General features: G+C 43.2%; 1 protein-coding gene across 2 annotated transcripts in view; it reads left to right on the forward strand.

The window, feature by feature from the left end:
- ERICH3 (glutamate rich 3) overlaps positions 1-24,069 on the forward strand; it is a 64,831-nt gene that overhangs the window by 37,179 nt on the left and 3,583 nt on the right. The window contains exons 11-14 of one of the 2 annotated variants that reach the window (XM_078854108.1): positions 1,056-1,292; positions 2,251-2,328; positions 16,813-16,950; positions 21,582-23,677. In XM_078854108.1, coding sequence (XP_078710234.1) covers positions 1,056-1,292; positions 2,251-2,328; positions 16,813-16,950; positions 21,582-23,659 — 2,531 coding nt within the window. In that variant the 3' untranslated portion in view covers positions 23,660-23,677. Of the gene's footprint in view, positions 1-1,055; positions 1,293-2,250; positions 2,329-10,388; positions 10,872-16,812; positions 16,951-21,581; positions 23,678-24,069 lie in introns of both variants that reach the window. The other variant, XM_073357330.1, reaches the window with a different exon arrangement.

The raw sequence follows: 24,069 nt of genomic DNA on the forward strand, positions 1-24,069 counted from the left end.
GAAAATAAATCTAATCATTTTCTTAATTCTCATTTTGGAGAAATTGTTTATTTGCCTAATTGGTTCCACATCAGGTACTCTTCCTTTCTCTCTTTGGCATTTTGTCACTTCAACAAGAAAAAGAGGTGAACAATTAAATTTGAAAGGTGAGAAATTATCGCCCCGAGGGACAGCTGGAGCGTGTCTGATGTGACAATTCTCTTTCATGATACAGTTTTGTTGCCTCTCTGCAGACTGTGCAGCAAATTAATGGTTGCAATGTAAATATTTTATTGTGAAAGGGATTTAGGTATGTTCTGGTTTGTGGGAATATAATTAGTCTATTTCTGGGTGGAGTGGAGAACATTTTCTAATACACACATGATTTCAATTTTGAATTACATACAAAGCCCTGATGTTGTCAAATGTTCTTAATCAAATTCTCAGTAAGAGACTTGGGTTGAAATCCTGTTCCCACTGAAGTCAAAATAGGAGTTTTGCCATTAGAGTCAATGGAGCTAGGAATTCACCCTGTAACCAAATGAATATATTAGAACTGTGCAATAATCAGAGCATTCCTCTGCAGCGTCCTTTGGCAGAGTCTGAATAATTAATTTTGTAGGATACCAATCTGTTAATTAGCCTTGTCAGTCCACTTTTTGCTTACTTCCCACAGAATATATTGATGCTTTATCTGTTGCTTAAATTAATTTTCCTTGCAGCAAGTTTTTTCTATAATGGGGATCTTTTCCCTTTATATGTTATTCCTGCATTTGTCTATCTGACCTATCTTTGCTTATTTTATTCTTTACACTTGAATGACACCTGCTAGATCATTGAGTAGCTTTGTTCCATTTCTGTTACTCTAGGTATAAAGAAAATGATTTGTTTTTTGAGGTAATGTACTTTTACAATCCCTCCTGTGGCCTCATATATTCACTTATTGTAAAAAGAGGTGAGGAAATGCAACGGTAAAAGAGGGTTAATGGGAGTTAACCTTTCTCTGGTTAATAAGAACTTTAAGTAGTTATGAATTCCATTTTCTATCTCACGCTAGAGGTCTTCTTTTATTTCAGAGTATGATGAAGATTTTGAAGCAGATGAAGAGAAATCAGATGAGAAAGTTAATGAAGAAGGACAGGCCGATGATCAGATGAATGGAATGTCAAAGTCACCCTCAGATGATGAAAAAGATAATTTAGACCATGAAAAGGAGAGTAAAAGCTCATCACAGAAGGCACTACAGGCCTCTGACAGCGAGAAAGAAGAAAGTGATGGATACTCAAACAGTGACTCAGGGGAAGATAAACAAGGTTAGTTGTTTTTCTTACCATGGTGCAGGGTTCTTGACCTGATCTGTGTTTTACATTTTATGTATGCCCTGTTGTGTACATCTAGCCTGCATTTATGTTGAGCTACACATTACACTATGTCATGAAAGTGACACTTAGGGCATCATCCATCACAAAATATCCTTGACACAATCCGTAGCACAACCCCCTAGAAAACTATGGATCCAGTCTCCCCCGCAGGTTTGCCGGGCTGTCCCACAGATAATCTAGCTCTGCAACAGCATGCTGTGGAGCTAACCAGAAGTGAAGAACACAGGCCAACTCTCTTCCATCTTAGCTGCAATATTCCTGATTCTCAAGACCCTTCATCCCTCCCCGCTCCATCCATTCAGTTAATCCAGCTCTGGTCTGCACATTAACCTTACTGCACAACATGGGCAAGGAGAAAGAAAGAAGGGCATATTATTAGCCATGTCACTTTACACTGCCATAGTGTCTTTCATCTGAGAATCTCAAATATTAATTATACCCAGCAATATTCCTCTGATGTATATAACCACTAAGGGACACAGAAGAATCACTTCACACCCCATGTAGAAATACAGTCAACTCTGGAATGCAATGCAACAGCTATTTAACAGCTCATAGCAATGTTGCAGAATAGTTCAGGATCAGAAATGAAGATGTAGCTACTAGGGGAATTTAGAGGCAAACTAAATACTTTGGGGGAAGATTTTCAGCTTGTGTAAATGTTCAGATCTCCATTGATTTCAGTGGAGCTATGGCAATTTACATCAACTCAGGATCTGTTCTTTTAGCTGTAATTTGGTCAGCAGACCTTGGTTAAGACCCCCGCTCTAATGAGATGTGTAGTCTTTAACACATCAGGTGCTTTCTATCTGACAGTCCTTATATGTGAGCTATTTGCTCAAGTTAAATGTACACATTACTTTCATGTTTGTATTTCTATGTGAAATAGGCAAAGGTAAAGCAGCTCTTGGGGAAAAAATTGCAGCTTTCTATAGAAAGACTAAAAGTCTACAGAAACTCAAACCAGGTTTGAAACATGTTTGCATATAAAAATCACCACAATGATCAGAAAAAATCTTAATTTTTCATTTCTCTAATGATTATCAGGAATAATTTATTTACTGATTCCTGGACAATCAGTACACTTTTAAAAATTGTTTTCTGCTTATCAGTGTCTTGCATAATCAGCTTTCTTGTGACCAAATTAGTTGCTTCTTGAGCTGTTATCAATTTTGTTATGGTCAGAAGAGAGGGAGTGTGTGTGTGTGTGTGTGTGTGTGTGTGTGTGTGTGTGTGTGTGTAGAGATAGATAACATAACAGTGAGGGTCCTTGGTTCTTCCTAAGTTAACATATTTCTTATTTGACTATTAAATACTGCAACACTGATAACATAGTATAGTTAAGGTGTAGTGAGGTGTTTCCATTAACTTTGTTTCATGCCACCATTTGAAATACAGTAGAACCTCAAAGATACAAACACCAGTGTTAGGGACTGACCGGTCAACCAGACACCATGTGAAACTGGAAGTAACCAATCAGGCAGCAGCAGAGACCAAAAAAAAAAATAATTTTTTTTTTTCACATACTATACTGTGCCTGTATTGCACCTTAAAGGTAGGCACATCTAGGCTGCCTGTCCTCACCCCACCCCACACCCAGGGGTAGCCACTTATAGCAAGACACTGGGACTGCCAGCCCAAGGCAGCCAGAGCCAGCAGAGTGGGAGCAGAGCTGGGGTCTGCGCTGTTTTCACTCCTTCCCACCCATCATGGGAGAGAGACACAATGTTTTCACACATACACACCCCTGCCTGTCAGGAGCGGGACAAGCTTGCAAACTCATGCCGGGCTGAGCAGGGAGCTCATCTGCTGCTGAAGCTGGCCTGGAGTGTCAAAGCTACTGGATCTGGAGCCCGAACTGCGCTTTGTTCAGAGTTATGAACATTTCAGAGTTACGGACGACCTCCATTCCTGAGATGTTCATAACTCTGAGGTTCTACTGTATATTAATACTCACTGTGAGTTGTGCACATGGATAAGGGCATGGCCATTCAGAAATGCCTGAAATTCTTTTCTCATTGACAAAATGCTTTCAAAAGTATGTGCTCTGTAATTCTCACATTCCATCCCTTAAACTATTTTAATTTGCTTTGCTTTAATTGCAGTTTTTAATTAAACTGGGTAAATTGTACCATTTAGTAGCAGAAAGTGTATTTCCTGGAAAGCTCCCAGCATCATGTAAATAAATATGCACTCTGAATTTTCCCCAAGATCAATTTTAAAATCAGTTGCTTTTTAAATGTAGCTCCTTACTGATTTTGTGGGCTAGAAATTGATCTCTTCCTCACACAACCCCAATGAGAAATTATTTTAGGCAGAGTGATCACACTAATCAGATAGCTATGAGACTCTTTACTGAAGTGCAGCTAGTGGGCTTGCTTTTGTTCTTTGTGGATAGTACTCACACTGTATGAACCACAGCTCAGAGTCAATATTTCTTTCTCTGTGGTTAAAAAATAAAGAGAAAAGGATATTAGGATGCCATTAGAAACATGAAGACTGGTCAAGAAAGGTGCATGTTTAGCACCATCATGATGGAGGGGTTAGAAATATTTGTGAGAGAGCCTTATTTTCTGGCAGTTGGTGCTGTAAATGCTCTTCAAGCTCTAGCTCGCCACTCCCTGTCGACATGGATGTGCTTGTCGACAAGATTTACAGTTACACTGCATTTATATACTGAGGGTGGAAAGTCTGAAAGAGTCCTGTAGTTTTTATTTAGCAGCAGTGAATAGAGGGCTATAGCACTGCACTTGGTTACAGCTAGAGATGGACCCAAATTGGAACAATGAATCCAAAAGCTCTTGGATTTCTAGCGGGTCTGGATTTGAATTCCTTGATCTAAAGCCAGAAAGGTCTTTTGAGTTCTGGCTGCAATGCACCCAAAGTCTCTGGAGAATGACTGGGTCTCCTTAAAGAAATTTCTCCCATTCAAGATGGCAGAAATCTCCAGAAGTGAGTTTGTCTTATGAGATTTTCATCACTGTGGGCTAGAATCTCACAAAAACAGCTTGTGAGATTTCACCACCGTGGAACCCAAACTCAGTGTGCTTTCAAACATTTCTTTCTACTTAGAACTAAAAGCCTGCCACAGGAAAGATTTATCTTCTCCTAACATCCATTTACTTTGTTGGCATCATAATCCTTAGCCATTTTTATCTACCTCCAGTGTGCTGAGCACAGGGTTTTGTTCTTAGAGAGCCGGCTAGCAATAACTCATTCAAGCAGGGCTCTTTTGCTATTGAAGTGAAAGGCTGTGTTTATTGAAAGTGAATGCTGAAAAAGAGGCAGCTTTTCAATGGACAAGATTCTGCTTCAACAACATGAAATAGAAGACGACATTGTGGCAGTGGAATTCAAGCCATCAGTAAATCCTTTCCATTGCACATGATTAACTATCTAGCTTTCATTCTTTGGGAGGCTTAGTTTTGCCTAGATGACACATGCTCCTTGAGGGCAAGAAGTTACAAATTATGTTACAAAATTGTGAAAAGTATGGAAAATTTGAACTGCTGGCTAACAATTGAAGCTGATGCATTTGATAAATACACTTGTGTCACCTAGCATGGGTAAGATACAGTGCTGTGAGACTGGTAAGAAAAGAAGAATCTAGCTTAGGAATGGTGGGTGAGATTTGTTTTTAATCATCGAAAAAGAACGACAACTTTTCTTATTGTGTTTTTGTTAACTATCCCAGGCACTGACTCACCTGTTGAGAGTTATTGTGATTGTCAGCAATGAATGATGGGCAAGAAAGCAGACTGTCAACAGACAATTCACTAGGATACTGCTTGTGATCAGCGTAGATGACCACTGCTAAAAATGATCGGAGCGAAAGCTGAGAAATGAAAACCAAAAAAATCCACATTCTTCTAAAAATATGTTTAAAAAAGAGGCTTTATAAGCTAATGGAAGAAAATACACTTTTTTGTAGTTAGATATAAGACATATTGGGTCAAATTCTGCTCTCAATTACATCCATACAATTCTATTCAAGTTCTCAGTGAGGTTTTTATTTTATATTTGCCATCTTGGCAATCATGGACTCGTATAAAGCAGAGAAGAAAAGGATCTATTTTATATCCTATTCCCCTCTAATAGTAATCCAGGATTTGTTTCCTACAGCACTGTAGCAATGCTCTCATTTGCAGGGATTGAATGCAGTACCTTTTGATCTAAAAGCACAAGCATCTACTTCTTTAGTTAAGGGGCCAAGTCAGTTAATTTGGGAACAGTAGTAGACGCATAAGCTCCTGTATGTAGTCCCGCCACTATAGGAGGCCAGAGATCCACAATGGGTTAATGCAGGGTACAGTTAGAAGTGTGCAGGGAATGGTTTCCCTATCCTGTGAAAATGGTTGAGATTGCAAACACTTGCCTGTTCAGACTGGGACAAAAGTCAGCGAGAATGAAAGGGAGAGGAAGAGACCGAAATAGCCAGTAGCGTGTGGGTGGAATCAGGCAGGGGAGGCACTTGAACCTGTTGTCTCCCACAGGCCTGGATTAACCAACATGCACTAAGTGTGCTCGCATTGGGCCTCCAGTCACAGGGGAGCCCCTTCCCTAACCAGGTATGGCCCGGCCGCCCTTCTGTTATGATGGAGGGACAGCTGGGCCAAATTGAGTGGTGGTGTGGGGGGGGGGGACACACACTGAGGTTTTGCGCTACCTGCATGCTGTAGTGAGAGTCAGTGGGCTGGAGCAGGCAGCCAGGACAGCCACGGGGGGCCTGAGCTGCTGTAGGGTGTGTGCAGGGCAGGCTCGCTCTTCTACCCCCATCCCACCGAAGACAGGACCTGAACTCCCCCCCTCCCCCCCGGCACCCGTCTCCTTGGGGCAGGACCCAACCCCCATGTGGCACCCACCCCATGGAGGCAGCACCCAAATGCCCTCTGCTTCCAGGCTTCCCACCCCCTAGGGGCAGGATACCTAGGATCACTTCCTGCCCCATGCTGTGGTCATTTCATGCCACCAGAGTGCTGGAAAGGGGATTGGAAAGCTTCTCAAAATGGGCAGCTAAAGGTTTCCTTGCTCAGAGGGGCTCCTTGGCTGTTGTAGAGATTTCACCATCTCCCAGCCCCATCCAGCGTAGGCGGCATGGACAAAGCACTGTATCATTCCAGCAATCCCTCTCTGGCTTTCAGCTGCCTTTGTTCTTGTGTTCCCTCCTCATGTTCTGCTGAACTCTCGAGACCTGAGAATCAGGGCCCATGGCTAGAACAAGTGCTATTCTCTGCTCTGACATTAGAAGATTTTCAGTGTAGGGGAATATGTCTCTCTGTATGGGCTAAATTCTGTCATACTGGTGACGTGGGTGGAAGCCAAGTTTTCTTGCAGGGAGCTTCTCCCTCATTCTCTTTGTTCATTAATACATGATCTGTGCAGAATGCTGCCACTGGTACTCCTGGAGCACTGAAGGTGGGGGGCTGGTATGATGTCAAGCACCTGACAGCTCCAGTGGGGCATAGGTTTTAAAGCAGTGGTGTGTGGTGAGCAGCCCGCGGTCTGCATGCGGCCTATCAGGGTAAGCTGACTGCGAGCCATGAGACATTTTGCGGACATTGACAGTCGGTAGGCACGGCCCCCTGCAGCTCCCAGTGGCTGCGGTTTGCTGTTCCCGGCCAATGGGAGCTGGGGGAAGCTGTGGCCGCAAAATGTCTTGTGGCTCGCAATCAGCTTACCCTGAGCGGCCGCATGTTGCCCACCACTGCTTTGGGGCCTCCCCTTGCAGACTGCAGGAGTAGGTGACGGGGCGGGGAGGGCACACAGAGAGCGCCTTCAAAACTGCACTAAGTGCTGAGTTCACTCTGCTAATGCCCCACCTTGAAAATTCTGCATGTTTGCAGGTATGGTGCCATGTACATTATTAATAACCACTGTCATAATTAATGAAACTTGGTACTTCTAGCCAGTCTCCAGGAGTGGAGAGGGGTGTGTGTGGGAGAGGTAATGATGGAGAAAACTAAGTTATTGCACAGTAACATGAATTCTTCAGCTACATTATCTTTCAGCCACATATTCACTCCCGCCCTCCATCCTCCTCTCGTGTTTAAAAGTCCTGTTAACACTTGAACAGGCAGGGCATTGCAACTGAGGGGGAGCTATCAAGCCTCCGCATTTCTACTTTCACTCTCTGGCTTGGCATATGTAGTAGAGGCTATCATGGTTAAAATGTTGACACTATTGTTCAAACGACTCCTGGAATCACACAGCACAGCATACTGTTCACTATACCCCAGAAATGTGGATATTTTCTGGGGCACACTATTGGAGAACTCCTAGTTCTGGTAAGTGGTTTACTTCCTCTTTGCTTTCAGATAAATGTGGAACATAACAGGGATGTGGGTTTTGTTTTGGAAACAATTGCCAGTGTTCTTAAACCAGTAGCCTATAGTAGTCTGCTGAATTCATATTTAGGCACATAAATAAGTGACCTTCTTTTCACAGGTGCTGAACACCTATAGATCCCATTAATTTCAATGGGTGCTCAGAACCTTTGAAATCAGGTTCCTGATTTAGGTCTCCAAATATGGAGTTAGGTGCCTAACTTTAGGCACCCAACTTTGAAATGGTTATCCTAAAAGATCTTGAAAAGCTACATGTGCAGGGGAAAGAAGTTTGTCAAATGAAGTCTTGTAGGTTTTCTCTTTCATGCTACTGTTGTCACTAAGTGAATTTTTGCTATTTTGTTAATTTGAATGCAGACTTCGTATGATTGAGGTATGTGTACAGTGTGCTTGTTGCATGGAATGGACTTTGGCCTAAACTATTACCGTGACTCACTTGTCATTTTCAGGACAAGTTTCTTTTTTGGTAAAATCCTAATGGCAAAACTCTCGTTACCATAACAAAACCACAGAGATCTGCAAATTACCCACCTGGCTAGTTTACATATCCAAATTCTTTTATTACTTATTTTATTTTATCATCATCTTCCTTTCCCCTACATCCTAACTACTGTGTGCAAAATTCATTTATGTCTTGAATTTATCTATGCCATGGTCCTGCAAACCCTTAGTCTCATTTTGTACTCAATGGGATGTCTCACTTACTTAAAGTTATGCACATTTGTGACTGTTAGCAGGATCAAGACCTTAGACTGCAAGCTATTTCGGGGCAGGGATTGTATATTTGTAATCTGCCCAACTCCTGTTGGGACCCCAAGTAATGTATGATGATGATAATGGAACAAAGAATAATACAGGGGGATCAAATCTTATCTCATTTCATCTTACCTCTGCATTTATATTGCACTCTTCACCACAGAGTCTGAGTTCAACAGGATTGCATAGGTATATCTGAAGGCAGAATTTCACCCTGTGTGAGAGATTTAAAAACATATCCAGATAACTGAGGAGCCTAAGTCCTTATTTTCTCAGCTAAGATTATGGGTTAGGCATAAATAAAGAGCAAGTAAGAAAGACTTTGGCACTCAAATCCTTCTGGCCCATAAGCCAATGAATATGTTGTAAAGAATTATTGGCCAGTTCTCCTGAAAAGAAACGTACACTGCTTATCTGAGTGTATGAGATTTTTTTTCTCAAGTGTCCTGTTTATGTTCTTGCTAGTGTCTTTAATAATTATAATTTCTTAGGGAGCTGGGTGGCCATGGGGATTCAGAACTTTTTACCTCTAGGTTGTAGGTTCAGATCCAGTTGCTACCTGTCTGCATTGGAAGTCACTACTGTGGGATTCGTGTTCAATAGTCTGTGTATGAAAAGTCTTTCAGTCAAGGTACAGGCAGATTCCACATCACAACTGACACTAATTGTCATTTTTGCTGTCAATCTCAGTGGAGATGACAAGGCTTGAATGGGCAGGTGATCTGAGCTAATACAGTGATGGCCTGTCTAGAACAGAGTTGTGGCACCCTGGAATTGCTCTGTGGGGATGTTTGCACTGTCTTGCATCTTCTGTATGTTCTCTATGATAAATAGAAGACTTTAGCCTCCCAGGCTGATAATCTGTCACCTTTAACAAGCATTATATTAATTTAGGGCCACATTCCCCGTACAAACAGGCCCTCACTATTCCTACTGAAGTTAATGGGCATTGTATATGCATATCTGAAAGAAATTTTTAGCTCCTGTAAAAATATTGTATTTAAGTTAAAAAAAAAACAAAACTGCAGAATATTCATAACAGTGCATTTGGAAAGAATAATTAAAGATGTGAGCACAGTTGCCAACTTTCACGTGTTAAATAAGCACCCCGACTTTCACAATAAAATCAAGCTAATCCCATTTAAAAACAGGGCCAAAACAAGCCAATCCCTAAGAACCCCAACACTTTATGTGACTAGATCCCCCCCAGCGTGCAGTCTGGAACTGTGGTGGGTCTGCTGGGCACCCCAACTCTCTTCCCCTCCCCACCACTTGCCCCTGCTAGCTGGGAGCCAATCAGAAAAAAGAAGCAACAAGCCACAAGCCAAATAAGCTACAAGCCAAAATCTAGCCAAAAAGCAACTCACAAGCCAATTAAGCCAAAAACAAGCCCAATTTCTGCATTTTTTTCACGGGTTTGGTGTGTCTGGATGTGAGGGGTGCTAAAAAACCAGAACTACATTGTAAACAGCAAGGATTAATACTGTATGGTGTTGATTTCTGTGTGGTTCACAAGAGACTTCTAATAGATCCATCGAGATGTTATGAATGCGCCGAAGAACTCTGTCTGTTGAAACTTCTTGTCGAATACAGCAGGAGGAGTTTGTTGTAACCCCTTTCCAACTGCTTTCAGAGGTGGTCGTGGAAGCAGATCTCATGTATCATTGGTAGAGATTTCCTATGGTATGGTTACATTATTCGAAATAAAATGTTAAGTAGCTTTGGTTAACTGCTTGTTGTTAGTTTCGGGTAATGGGCCTATCTATATAATTATGAGGCATTTTGTGCCAGATCTTCAGCTGGTCTAAAGCAAAACAATGACACTTTACCCCAGATGAGGACCTGGCTTTTCGGGCACAGCTGAATGAACTGAGGACAGATGCTTTATAGAAAAATATTAAAATGAAATTATGTTTACTGTTTGTAGATAGGAAGTCTGCATCCTCTTTCTCATCCAGCAGTACTCTGTATAGCAGTGAAGACGACTCTGAAGCTGAAAAGACGAAGGACTGTGTTAAGGGCAATGAAAAGGAAGACATTGACAGGACAGCGACATGTGCGAAGTATGGAAATGATACTTGGGAAAGCAAACCTCAGGAAAATCAGGAAATTGATGCAGTGGAGGAAGAAATGGATGAAGCAGAAGAGACAAAAGCAGAGGCTGTGATGAGGGAAGAAGTTGAGGTTCTTCATGGAAGTATCATGGAAATACATCATCAAGGCATAGATGAACTCAATGGGGAATTCAGGCATGTAGGGTCAATACAAAATAATGCAAGGGAAGAGGGGGAGGAGGATGGAAGCAACACAAGGGAAGATGGGGAGGAGGTTGTTCTAGTGCATTTGGAAGGCAGCACTGTGGAAGCTGAGGCTACAAACAAGGATCCTCCTGAGGTTGATGAAGGAGGTGGTAAGTATAGTCTCTTGGAGGAGATGTGATATGTCCAGTGCATGTAAGTGTTGTGTCATTTGCTCTTACCATTAGTGATCGAGATGGCATTTTGATACAGCATGAGAAATTCAGTTATTAGACTATTCTTAGTGTACAATGTAAAACTATTAGAATGTCATTTTGCTGTATGTGACAAATAACCACCAGTGGTGTGTTGTAAGTTCATAGTTTGATTTTATGGGTTTTCCAATGTAAGGTTTGGCTATTCTTTTTTCATCTCTCTTACTCGTTGGCGTAGTATGTGATAATAGATTTATATACATATTTTCATGGACTGCAATACTCTTAAGTTTGACATCCCATGTAATTTTATAAAGCTTAGTGCCCGTTTAGATCTCAAGCATAGGAAGTCCTAGAGAATTCTTATGCCAGCTCATATGAACTGGTTTGTAATTCTTATAATTCCAGTTTCCATAAGGACTCCGAAAAATGTCTTGTATATCATGGTGCCATGCATAGGCAACCAGACTGGGAGCCAACAGACATGGTTTCTGTCTCAAGCTCTGTCACTGACACACTGTCTCACCGTGAGCAAATCACTTAACCTCCCCGTGCCTCAGTTTGGCTGTTTGTAAAATGGGGATATTAGTGCTCCAATCTCAGAGCTATTGAGGGATGTTTTGGGGGCTGGGCAAGGAGTATAGCTATACCCACATGAGTAAGGCAGTGCAGGATTGCATACTTGGGTGGGAAGAATATAAGTACTCGGTGTGGAATTTCGTCTGGATAGCGGGGAGAGTATCCTGATAATAATACTGGGAATGTCAATGTAAAGTAATGAAGTGGCCTTCTGTAGTGATGCAGATGTGAAGAAAGGGAGTCATAAGCCGCACTAGACAATATTTCTGACTGTATTTCTATGGATGTCGATTTTGCAGTGGATTATATAATGCTCTCATGTAGTTTTATTAAATGTTTGTGGTTTGTTTCTATTGCTTTCTGCTTGAGTGCATCATGTATCAAATAGCACTGTGTGTGCAAAGCAAACACTGTTGAATGCTATGCTATATTATTTGCAAGTCTCTTGGTGTTGGATTGCTTTGGATTGCACTGTGTGCTTTGGTTTTGCTATGTTATGCATTCAAAATTGAAGAAGAGGGAATAATTTGCTATTCAGGAATTCTATTGAATTATTTATAGATGTGTGTTTCTTGAAACTTTCCTTTTACTTGCATGAGGCATCTCAGCTTAAGCAACTTCACCATTAGACTGTTAGACAAGTATTAAGTGTGGTTGAAGATGGAAATAATTAGCAATCATACAGGTAGGATAAAGTGCTGTAATAAAAAAAAAAAGGGGAAGAAAGGGATAATCATATGTACTGAGCTAATGACCTACCATGGGTTTGGCACAAAATAAGACCATTGGTCTTATTTGATCAAATTCCTGGGTGTTGAAATTAAACCATTTTGTACTGTATTTATAGATTTGAATGAACATTGCATTTGGGATGACTTCTCTCTTTAAGAGGCCCTATTTCAGTTGTCAGGATGAGTAAATGACAGATGGGATAAGCGCAGTGATGAGCTGCCAAAATCTTAACAACGGGTTCCCTCCTCTCCCCACGAGGGGGTCGTTGCCCACCCCCGACCCCCGGGACTCCTGCCCCATCCAACCCCCCCCGCATTCCTTGACGCCCCCACCAGGACGCCTGCCCCATCCACCCCTCTTCCCTGTTCCCTGACTGCCCCCAGAACCAGGCAGGAGGGTCTTCGTGGGCCACCGTAGTGGGTGCCCACCCCACCCCAAGAGCCAGAGGCACCTGCCGGGGGGTGAGGTGGGGAGTCCTGGCGGTGCTTACCTGGGGCAGCTCCCAGGAAACATCCGGTAGCTCCCTCTGGCTCCTAGGGGCGGGGTAGCGTAGCTGGGGGGGAGCAAGGGGAGTGGACGCTCCCCCACTGATCACATCAAAAGTGGTGCCTTAAGCGCTGACAACCTGGGTGCTCCGGGGCTGGAGCACCCAAAGGGAAAATTTGGTGGGTGCAGAACCCCCACCGGCAGCTCTCTGCCCTGCGCCCGGCCCCAGGTCACCTCCGCCTCCTCCCCTGAACGCGCCGGCCCGCTTTGCTTCTCCGTGCCGCCCCCTCGGCTTCCCGCAAATCAGCTGTTCGGTGGGAAGCCAGGGAGGACTGAGAAGCAGGCCGCGGCTTCCCGCTCAGGGCGAGGGTGGTGGAGGTGAGCTGGGGTGGGGAGCAGTTCCCCTGCTCACCCCCCACCCCGGGTTACCTGCTGCAGCGTGGGCGCCTCCCCCCCCCGGCCCCAGCTCACCTCTACCTCCCTGGGCCTGAGCGGGAAGCTGCCGCTTGCTTCTCAGCCTGCCCCGGCTTCCTGCGAGAACAGCTGATTCGCAAGAAGCTGGGGGGGTAGGGAGGGGGCGGGGAAGCAGAGTGGGGCGGCGCGTTCAGGGTAGGAGGCGGAGCGGAGGTGAGGTGAGGTGGGGCCAGGGGTGGGGCAGGGAGCTGCCAGTGGGTGCTCTGCACCCACCAAATTTTCCCTGTGGGTGCTCCAGGGCTGGAGCACCCATGGAGTCAGTGCCTAAGGCACCACTTTTGGCCAGTTGTTAAATTTAGAAGCCCTTTTAGAACCGGTTGTCCCTCGCGGAACAACAGATTCTAAAAGGGCTTTTAAATTTAACAACCGGTTCTAGTGAACCGGTGCGAACCGGCTCCAGCTCACCACTGGATAAGCATAGTGCAGATAAAAGAACATGTACTTCTCCATCAAATCTCACAGCATCTTTACTGCCTGGAGAATGTCTAAAACTCAGGGGCAGACAAGGGAAAATGAGGACAAAACAAGGGCTAAGTGGACAAAAATAATCATTTAATCATAGAAGTTAGAGATATGAAAGACCTAGTAGATCCCATCCAATCCAGCTCCCTGCTGGTACAGGGTTATCATGGTGAATTTGGGAGAAAATAAAGAATTCGTCAAGGAATGATGCAAGTAATGAGAGAATACAGGCCAGGACCTCTTTGAAAGGAAACAAACATTGTGAGAAAAGGATTTGACGGGTAGCACATGCCACCTTGGGAATCAAACTTTCTTTAGGCCCTGATCCCACAATCACCCCCTACTCACTAATCTAGGAAATGCTGGGTCAGTCCTGAAAATTGCAGAGTGGCATCCATTTCCAGAGAGAGCCAATGAGAGGTGGGCAGTTCAGCATCTTGCAGGAGTTGCAAAATCAGGCTCTTAGCTCTATTCTGCACCTGGGCTCGTTTATTTCCTTGTTAAGCTTTCTGTCGCCACTGCCCTTCCTCCTGTATCGGGTGTTTATGCCCTGCCCTGTTGGCTGGTAGCAGATCCAGTTATTGACTGTGCTCCTGGTGACCAGTCTGGTTTTAGATGTTGCAGAAATATTAACCAGATATTAATTTACATGTAAAGGAGACCATAAGATGAAAAGCTTGTCTGGGCTTATTCAGTTGCCAGCTGAGGCTGGGGGAGGTGCCATAAACATGGGAGTTAGGATTTTAGAAGGTATGTAAATACCTGCTGTGTAGTCTCTGATCTTATTGTGGACTTTGTGACAAGAAGGAGACATCACTCATCCCAAGAGACAGAATTACTGTGTGCTGTATTTGTCATCCTGCTCGGGGCTCTGTGTTTTGACTGACTGTCAATACTCCCTCTTGTCATATATGTAAACTGGGAAGAATGAGAACTGCCAGCTAATGAAATGGCAGGACTATAAGCAGGTCAAAGTAATAAGGTATGGTTCATATTTAACAAAGCTTTCGGGACTTCAGTGAACCTGAAGAAAATGCTATCTATGCTTCTTTAGTCTGATGCAGCAAAGGAGTCTCCTGGGGGCGAAGGGCATCTGTATAGTGTCCAAATAAGTCCAGGGGAGTGCAGTGGCTTCATGCTGGGGCTAGTACATTATTTAACCAGAACAAGAGTGGGTGGAGGTAAGGCCTGAGGAGAGAGAACAGAGAAGATGGGGAGAAGCATAGCAGGAAGGCTGAGGTGTGAGGAAGAGATGAGAAAAAAACAAGGACGAGGAAGAAAAAATAATCATCTAATCACCTAGGAAGGACCTAGTGAGTGCCATCCAGTCCACCTCCATCCCTTCATGGGATTGTTCCCTGCAGTATGGTTTGTTCAGGCTCCATTTAAAAGCCTTAAGTGAAGGTGTCTCTCACTTCCCCTGGGAGGCTATTGTGCAGCCGCACACCAATCCTGCTTAGGAAGCTTTCCCTGCCATTCAGACTAAATTTGTTGTTCCTTGATTTTGTCCTATTGCTCCTTGGGAGCTAAGGAGGCAGGGAACTGGAGGAGAAGGAGAGAAGGAAACAGTGTGGGGGGAGGAAAGGAAGGATGACACTGAGAAGATTGTGGTGGGGAAGAGAAGCAGGAGATATTGTAGGTAAAAACAAAAGGAAAAGAATAATATAAAAGAAGAAAAGGAAGTGGAGAAGTTGTGGGGAGAAAGGGCAGCAGTAGAGAAAAAAGCAAGCCTATGGGAAATGGTGAGAGAGGAAGAGGAAAGGAAAGAAAGTAGAATGGCAAGATGTGGAGAGAGAATAGGGGGAAATGAAGAATATAAGAATGGGGGGAAAAAAGAGAAGGGAGGGGAGAGGAGTTTGACTAGCGACCATCTGGTCCCTAATCTACCCTGAAAACCAGTTGGACATAAATGTGTCACCTTTAGTCCTTCCAAAAGAGTCCCTCATTGCCATGAGTAATTCTGAAATACCAGGCAGCTTAAACCCCATTATATGCACAGCTAGAAGGTTAAACAATGTTGATGTTTATTCTCCAGTCTCAAAAGCATTAATAGCTGTTATTTTCCATGCATAGCTCGGAGGAACCTCTCCCCTCTATACACTCCCTCCTTCCAATGAGTTTTATTTTTCTCACAGAGTGATTTTCTTTGTGTTTGCCATAACGCAGTAGCATTATCTGAAAACAGGAAAGTTCGCTGCTTTGGTTTGGAAATGGGGCTAGATTGGCAGAAATGCAGTGTTGATAATACATCTCCCTTAATAAAAATAAATGCAATATAACCATATTAGATAACTTTTGAAATTGAAGCCATAGTTGTAGCATTACCTGCATGGTATTTGGAGGGAAAAGCCCAGTTTGTGGGAGGGAACAGTTCGGAGGAGGCACCAGGAAGTTAATTGTATGCATGGCTAGAACCAATGCTAGCTGCCATTACAGCATCTCTGTAAACAGTTCTTTTAACAAAGAACCAGTGTAATTTTACAAGTATATGATCCTCTAATTTTATTCCTTAGCACGTGGTAATGCAACACTAATGGAAGGGATAGCACAACCTTAACTATAATGCTACAAATGTAACATGTATATCTTGACTATGAAACAAAATCTTAAACATCATAGATGTTGCTTTTAGGAGAAGCAAATATTTTTCTGCCTATATATAGGGATTTACATTCATATATGATCATGCATCAAGATAAGACTATGTCTTCAGCCAGTTCTACTACTGTGAGGAATTTAAAGAATCATCAGAACTGTATATGGAAACTTTAGTATGTAAAAATATGGTGTAAGTTTTTTTATTTTTGTTTTAAGTAGGCACAGGACAATAAAAGGTTTCTGGTCATCAAACAATTTTGTTGCTTGTGCATGCAAAGCATTTTAACAAAGGTAGTTTTGTGTCTTTGCGATGTTTTTATGGCTGATTTCTGCATGTATGTTTGTAGATCCTCCTGCATGCATTTTTATAATGGGTTGCCATTTGATTTGAATATACTTCAAAGCATTATCACTGGTGAAGGCTTACTAGATTTTAATTAACCCTGCACTGATAATATGGCTCTCATTAAGCCAATTTCAGACAACTGAATGATTCCCTTTTCCCTTAGGCTTTCGATAATTTCTCTTCCTTGCTCCTTGTTTAATAATTCTGTGATATTTTTTGAAGATTGCAAATCAGTCCAAGAGAAAATAGCAGAGGCAATTGAAATAGATCATCGTTTGAGTTCTGAACCTGAGCCCAGTGATTCCAGTACAGATGAAGAAGAGGAGAACTTCACAAGTACAGCTCATGATTTAAAAGAAGGTGAGGTCAACTAATATGATCAGCGGACTGGATTAAATTTCACTCTGCACTGAAAAGCCATTTATAGAACAGTTACTTCCCTCTTTCACCTTCCTTTTCATACTGGCATCTCTGCCTCTGCTTTCCTTTTCTTTCCTCCCCTGAATAAAATTGTTGCACTGATTAGTTAGTCTCTAAAACTGTAAAGCTTGCAAAACGGATACCATTTAGGAGCTGACAGTAATTCTGGATAAAGAGTTGAGGCCATGAAAAAGTGATTGCTAGTAGAGACTGCTTCAAAAAATAGGAATCTGTTAAGTTTCACTTTGCTTCCAGCCTAATCCGTATATTAATATGAGGCCTAATGGGGAAATGCAGTCTTAAGACAGGATGCTTCTATTTATATGAATGAAAGAGGTATCACCTTTTACTGGAATGATCATCATTATGCATGAGAGTGCCCATGGTCTGAGTTCCAGCCTAGAGTTCAACAGACTATGTTGTGTCCCCAACTCACCTCCTTCCTAGAGCTTGGCATTATTGACAGTAACACAACAAACACCTCAACTGGAGCTCGGCTGTTCCAAGGGTTTCCATCCAGGATTTTCTCTGGACTCACCAGTTCCTGCCTGGAATCTTAATCCAGGATTTTAACATCAGAACCAAGGATTGCTGAACAGAAGCATTTTTACACTGGGTTTTAGAGTCAGCCAAGTTACGTTAGCAACAAACCCTAATGAATGTAAATGTTCAGGTTCTTCTTCAAACAGAAGTCAGGTTCAGAGACACATAATGGGAAAAAGAATAAGGCCATAAATTATTTGACTTTAACTTCCCTGATTGTACCTGATTATCACAGAATATATCATGGTGGCCTCTCAAATGCCAGGAGTATTCTGTCCCCAAAGAAAGAAAGAGTTCACTGATTGAGTAGTGATGCTGCAGTAGCCTCTGGAAGAGCAGAGTGCTTTACGTCAGATGGATGCCTGGACTGGGAGTTAGGAACCCACCATTTCTGGTGGGTTCAATTTTCCTTTTCATTCATTAGGGCCAAAATTTTCAAAAATAACGGGTAATTTTGGGTGCCAACTTTCGGACAACTTAAAGGGAGCTTAATTTTCTGGAGGCTTAGGTTGGGCACTGAGAGATTGAGATACCCAAAGGCACTAAGGACTATTTGAAATCTTGGCCTATCTTGTTTATCTAACTTTATTACATAAGACATTGCTTTTAGGCATTAGCAAAATGTGGCTGATTTGTGAGTAAAGCACATAGGTGTAGACAACTTATTTTTCACATTTACAGTAACATACACACTTGGCTACACAAATAAATATAGACAATTTTTCCATAAAGTAAATGGTGAAGTTCTTTCTTTACTCCTGTTCTCCTCCTTCGTGAATTACAGAAGCTTTCAGATTCCAAAATTTGTCAGGTTTGATTGTGTTGTTCTGTGAACTTTAAATATAATGGCACAGATGGATGCCATCAGCACTTCAGCTCCCAGAAGTTTTGCTGCAGACTGTTAAATTATACAGGCATAGGGACCAAAAGTCACTATCTTTTTGTGGATTCTACTATGTTTTTTTAAATTAACCTATAAATATAGGGCCAAGTTGTTAAAAACAATTACTAATGAACAATGGGTGTCTGGCAAAATTGCCATGGAGCTTGTTTTCTTACAAACGACAGCCAGAATAGCTCCAATTAAAGAACAAAAACTGTTTGTAACACATCACTCTATTGAAAGAGCATATGTTCATACCTGGATTTTGTCCATTTCCTAACTCAATTTAATATTAGTTGCTGGTTAGTTTTGTTGCCACCGGGAACCAAAGAGGCTTCAAAGAGCTGCATTGCTGCATTCAGACACTCCAGTTGTGCTTTGCAGCTTCAGCCAGGAAATAAAACATTCTCTGGGCCTGACTCTGTTCTCACATCATAGAGAACTCCTTTGAAGTCAGTGATGTAGACCAGCATGAGCTCAGAATCAGACCCTCAGGGTTTCATCCCAGTTGTTCAAAGGAGCCATGTTTCAATATGAGACAGTCGCTGTCAAACAGGTGACTAGACTGGAACAGGATCAGAACTAGAGACAGTTTCTAGACCTGACTTTGCCTACAGTGCACTTCACAGCTTCTTCTGTGGCTAGTGCTAAAATGATAGCTGAAGCGTATATGTGTGTGCCTATATGTGCCTGTTGCAGGTGGCAGAGCTCTTCCCTCCCCTAGCCTGCTCTGCCCAGCTGTGTAATGCCAACTGGTCTTTTGAATGAGATACATGCAGAACGCAAGAGAGGGACCCCCTCTCATGGAATAACCCAAATGACTGACTTTTTAAAAATGCTATTTTTAATAAATACTTACAGTTTATTTTTTCTGCATTGAAAGTCAAATATTAGCAGCCTCTGTCCCATGGATCAATTACATATTAAGAGCAAAATACCAAATTAGCCCGACGCAGGGGACAAGGAAAGCAGCTCTCCACAAGCTCTTTTAGCAGAGGAGGAAAGGAGGTGGAATATGCTGACTGCAGTGCACAAAACTGAACGCAGCACCAATCTGTTAGAACTGGGTGGTGATGACACTATGCTGTGACCACAATGAATGATGGTAGCTTACAGTATTTTTTCACATAAGGGTTCAGGTTCCATTAGCAGAGGAAAAGAGAAAGGGTTATTGTATTAGCGACTTGCTAAATCTGACCTAGAATATGTTGTCCAGTGCCAGCTACTATTTAGTAAAATAGGAAGGAGATTATTGCCTCAAAGAGGATGCAGCATATGACATAAGGTAGGATGATGGGTTGGGAGGTTTTACCTTATTTCATACTGCAAATGAAACTTAAAGATGATTTATTAAACATTTTAAGAATTATTGGCAATAGGACTGAGTTTGGATGAAGATTTGACGTGACCCAAATTCAGGAGTGCCTGGATGTGGTATTTTTGGTCTGAGCCCCTTTTCTAAAAATTATGATGGGGATTGATAAATGAATGGAGAGAGAGGGTTTTTTTGCTTGTTTGTTTTTTTGTAACACTGCTAAAAGTCTAAAACCTGAGGGACATATAAAAATGAGGAAGCTGGCAGTAAATATAAATAATCAACTCACTGCAAAGCACATCTCTCTGAGAGGGTATTGGCAGAGGATGGAGGGCAGGATTTCTGTTGGGGTAGCAAAGTGCAAAGTCGGGGTTTTTTAAGCTGTATTGGTTACATGACCAGAGATCATATTACGTGTGGTCAGGTGAGAGGGAAAAAGTGCGGCTGCTTCAATTAATTTTTATTTAGATTTCTCTCTTGCCCGCCCTCCAACTCAACCCCTCTGTTCTCTCTCTCTCTCTCTCTCTTCCTCCACCCATCCCTGATCTCTGTCTAGGGTGACCAGAGGTCCTAATATCATCGGGACCATCTCGACATTAGGGGCTTTGTCTTATAGACGCGACTATATCCCCTCATCCAGAAAAAAAAAACCAAAAATGTGTCCTGATTTTTCACACTTGCTCTCTTCTCTGTCCGCTCCATGGCACTCCCTTTCTCACCTGTTCTGTCACTGCCATCCTGTTCCCGCTCTGCTTTCAGCCTCTCCAGCTGCACAATGCTTCCCCTGGTTTCCACTCAAATGGACCTGCTTACGGCAGTAAACTCTAGCCTCCTGAGCTCAATGCCACCTGCAGGACAGGACGAAACACTGCAACATATGGCTGCATTCACCAATTCCTCTCTCATGTCAGTGCTGATATAGAGCGAGGAAAGTGACCTTAGGAAGTTGGCCAGGCCAATGGAAGGTCCTGGGGGAGCCAAATGGGGAAGATGAGAGCCTGTCCATCTTCCTGTGCCAAGGCTGTGGCCCACAGAGCAATGTGCTTCAGGCCAAGGATCTGAACCATCTCTAGGTAGACATTGTAGAGATGGGCTGATGCAGCATGAACATATGTTTAGGCCCAGCCAGGCTAAAGAAGACAGTGACTGAGGGTTGTGGAAATATAAGAAGGTGAGAGTAGAATAAATCAAATAAAGGCAGGTAATATGGCCAGGATGGCCTTTCCCCCATTTTGGATTTTTCATATGTCCCACCAGAGCACAGTGTCTGGAAAGCATGATTCTTTTATTCTCTTCAATGACATTTAGGGCCAGTTTTTCCAAAAATAGACCAGATCCTGAATTATGTGAACAGGCACAGGTGCACTGGCACAAATAGGTAATTGTGCTTGCCAAAGGCTTGATCCTGCACCACTGAATTCAGTGAGAGCTTTGGCCATTGACTTCAAAGAGGATAGGATCAGGCCCCAAATGTGCACAAGTCATTACCCATTTTGCATGCACAGATGTATAGTCTGTCTCCTCCTGTACATACTTATTTTGCATGACCTATTTGTGAATATTTAAATCTCAGTGCCAAGCCTATGGCTACTTCCTCCATGTACCCTGAGGTCACTTCTGGGCCGTGCAACATCATTTTTGTTTCAATTATTTGTGCCTGATGCCAGAATGACAGCACTGGAAACGGCAGGCCAAGTTTCCTCACACATTACCCAGCCTAAAATCCTTGCACTGATTTGGAACAATGGCATCTCTAATAAACACCTCATAAAAAGCCTTAAAATTAACGTATTTATTACAATAAAACTAATGTTTTGATTACTTCCTCAGATGGAGCTTTCTTGGCAGAAGCAGCAACAGCATGTGAAAAGCAGAAGGCAGCAGAGCAAGTGGCACAAAAGGGGCAGATGGTGGATGAGGAAAAAGCACTTGAGGAGCAGGAGGAGTTTGTAACTGAGGAAGGAGCCACTGACACTGGAGAGGCAGGCAGTGAAACAGCTCTGGAGATAGATTTGCTGGCTAAGAAAGAAGCAGCAGCTGTGATGGGACAGACAGTGGAGAATGTACTTACAGTAAAAGAAGAAGCATCTAAGGAGAAGGCTAGACTGGAAGAAGATCTGGAAGAGAGTAGGGTAGGTAAGGAAATGGCATTTCAGGGAGAGGAGGCACCTGAGGGAAATGTAGCTGTGGAGGAAGACATAAAGGAAGGAGAGGAGGCAGTGGAAAAGACCGCCTATGAGGGAAAGGTGGTGGAGGAAGTATCATCTGAAGGAAAAGAGGTTCTTGAGGAGGTGCCTGAGACAGAGGAGGCTGTGGAAGAAGCAAAATCTGAGGCAGAGGAGGCTGTGGCAGAGGCAGAATCTGAGGGAAAGGAGGTTGTGGAGGATTCAGCTGCGGAGGCAGAGAAGGCTATGGAGAAAGCAGACTCTGCGGGAAAGGAAGTTGCAGAAGGAGAATTGGAAGGAGAGGAGGTTGTGCAGGAGGCAGCTTCTGAGGGATGGGAGACTATGGGAGAGAGAGAATTTGTACGGGAGGAGTCAGTAGAATCAGTGAAGGTTCCCACACTGGGAGCAGCAAGTGAAACAGAGGAATCAGTAGAATCAAGAAAGGTTCCCATTGGTGAAGCAGTGTCTGAAGTGGAGGAGGCAGCAGCAACAGAAACATCTGAGGAGGAGGAGGATGTAATGCAAACAACCCCAGAGGAGGGAGAGACAAGAAATGAGGCCACAGAAGAGGAGTCAGATGTAGAGGAATCACCACCTCTGAGGGAAGAAACCTCACTGGACAAGGAAATAAAAAGGGACACGGCAACAGAGGAAGACGCACACAAAGATGGGGAGAGCATAGTGGAAGCATCTGAAGAGGAAGAAGCAGCAGAAGATCCAGAATCTGAAGAGGAGGTAGTAGAAGAAGGAACATATATAGGGGAGTCAGTGCCTGAGGAAACAGCATATATGGGAGAAGAACTGGTGAAGGCTGGTGAGGAGGAAGTGACAGAGGAAGTGGAAGAGAAGATGGTGTCCCAAGTAGTAGTTCCTGAAAAGAAGTTGGTAATAGAAAAAAAGGTACCTATTGCTGAAGAGGCAATAGATAAAGCCACAATAAAGGTAGAGGAGTTGGCTGAGGGAGCAGCAGTGGAGGGTGTGGTGGTAACTGAGGCAATGGCAATGGAGGAAGTGGAAGTGGCTGAGGAGGTGGCCGAGGAATCGGCAGAGAGAGAGGGAGAAGAAATGTCAGAAATAGAATCTGAGGAGGCAATGTCAGTGGAGGCAGCAGGCAATGGGAAAGTAACGGGCAATGAAACACCACCACAAGGGGAGGAGATAGTAGAGAAATTAGAACCTGGTGAGAAAGAAAATGCAGAGGTATTATCAGACTGGGAGGTGCAGACAGAGGATGCAGGACATGAGGAGGGCATGGAAGAGGAGGAGGCAGGATCGGAAGAGCAGAAGGTGATGACAGAGGGGAGAATACCCGAAGAAGATATGAGATCAGAGAGAACATTGCCTGAGGTGGAGAAGCTGATGACGCCGTCATCTCTGAGGGATGAAGAGGAAGCTGTGGAAGCAGCACCTGAGGTAGAAGGCATGACACAGGAAATGGCATATCACCCAGATGTAGTGGAGAAGGAAGCAGTCCTTGTGGAAGAGTTAATGGCAAAAGTGAGACATAGTGGTGGGAATGACAGAACAGAGGAGCGAGAGATGGAGACAGTGGAGGAGAAAATCACACTGAAACAATTAGACACAAGCGAAAAAATAAAAATAGGAAAGACAGAGACTTTGGCTGAATATCCACAAGGGCTTCATGGGCATACAGATCTGCTTGAAGTCCAGCACAAGGAAGAAACTCCTGCACATATAAAGACAGATACCACAGAAACATCCATTACAGAAGAGAGAAACTAAGGGGCTCCGTGGCACATGGTGAGTATCAGTATGAGCCAGATTGCTACCTAAAAGAGGAATTGATTTTATTTTTATTACATTCCTATGTAAGGTGTCCAAGGCTGCAGTACCTAGGCTAGTGCTATCAAAGCACCAGCTCTACTGAATGGTGAAATACTGGGATTCATTTGGAGGAGATAGGTAGCCATGATTTTCTTCCACCATTTATTATATTCTTCACTTTCACTTCAAAGGTTTCCTAAGGGTTTTCATTGCAAAGTCAAAAGTGACTCTGAGTTGCATTATGAACATTCTCAGCTCAGTTTAATGTCTGTGTCTCATACCTTCATTCATGCTGAGTGGTACTGTCCTCCATGAGTAGTGCCGTTGGTTACACTGGGACTATGTATAGGAAAAAATGTACTTACGGC

The sequence above is a fragment of the Lepidochelys kempii genome, chromosome 8 (assembly GCF_965140285.1).
Source record: "Lepidochelys kempii isolate rLepKem1 chromosome 8, rLepKem1.hap1, whole genome shotgun sequence".
NCBI classification, from domain to species: Eukaryota; Metazoa; Chordata; order Testudines; family Cheloniidae; genus Lepidochelys; species Lepidochelys kempii.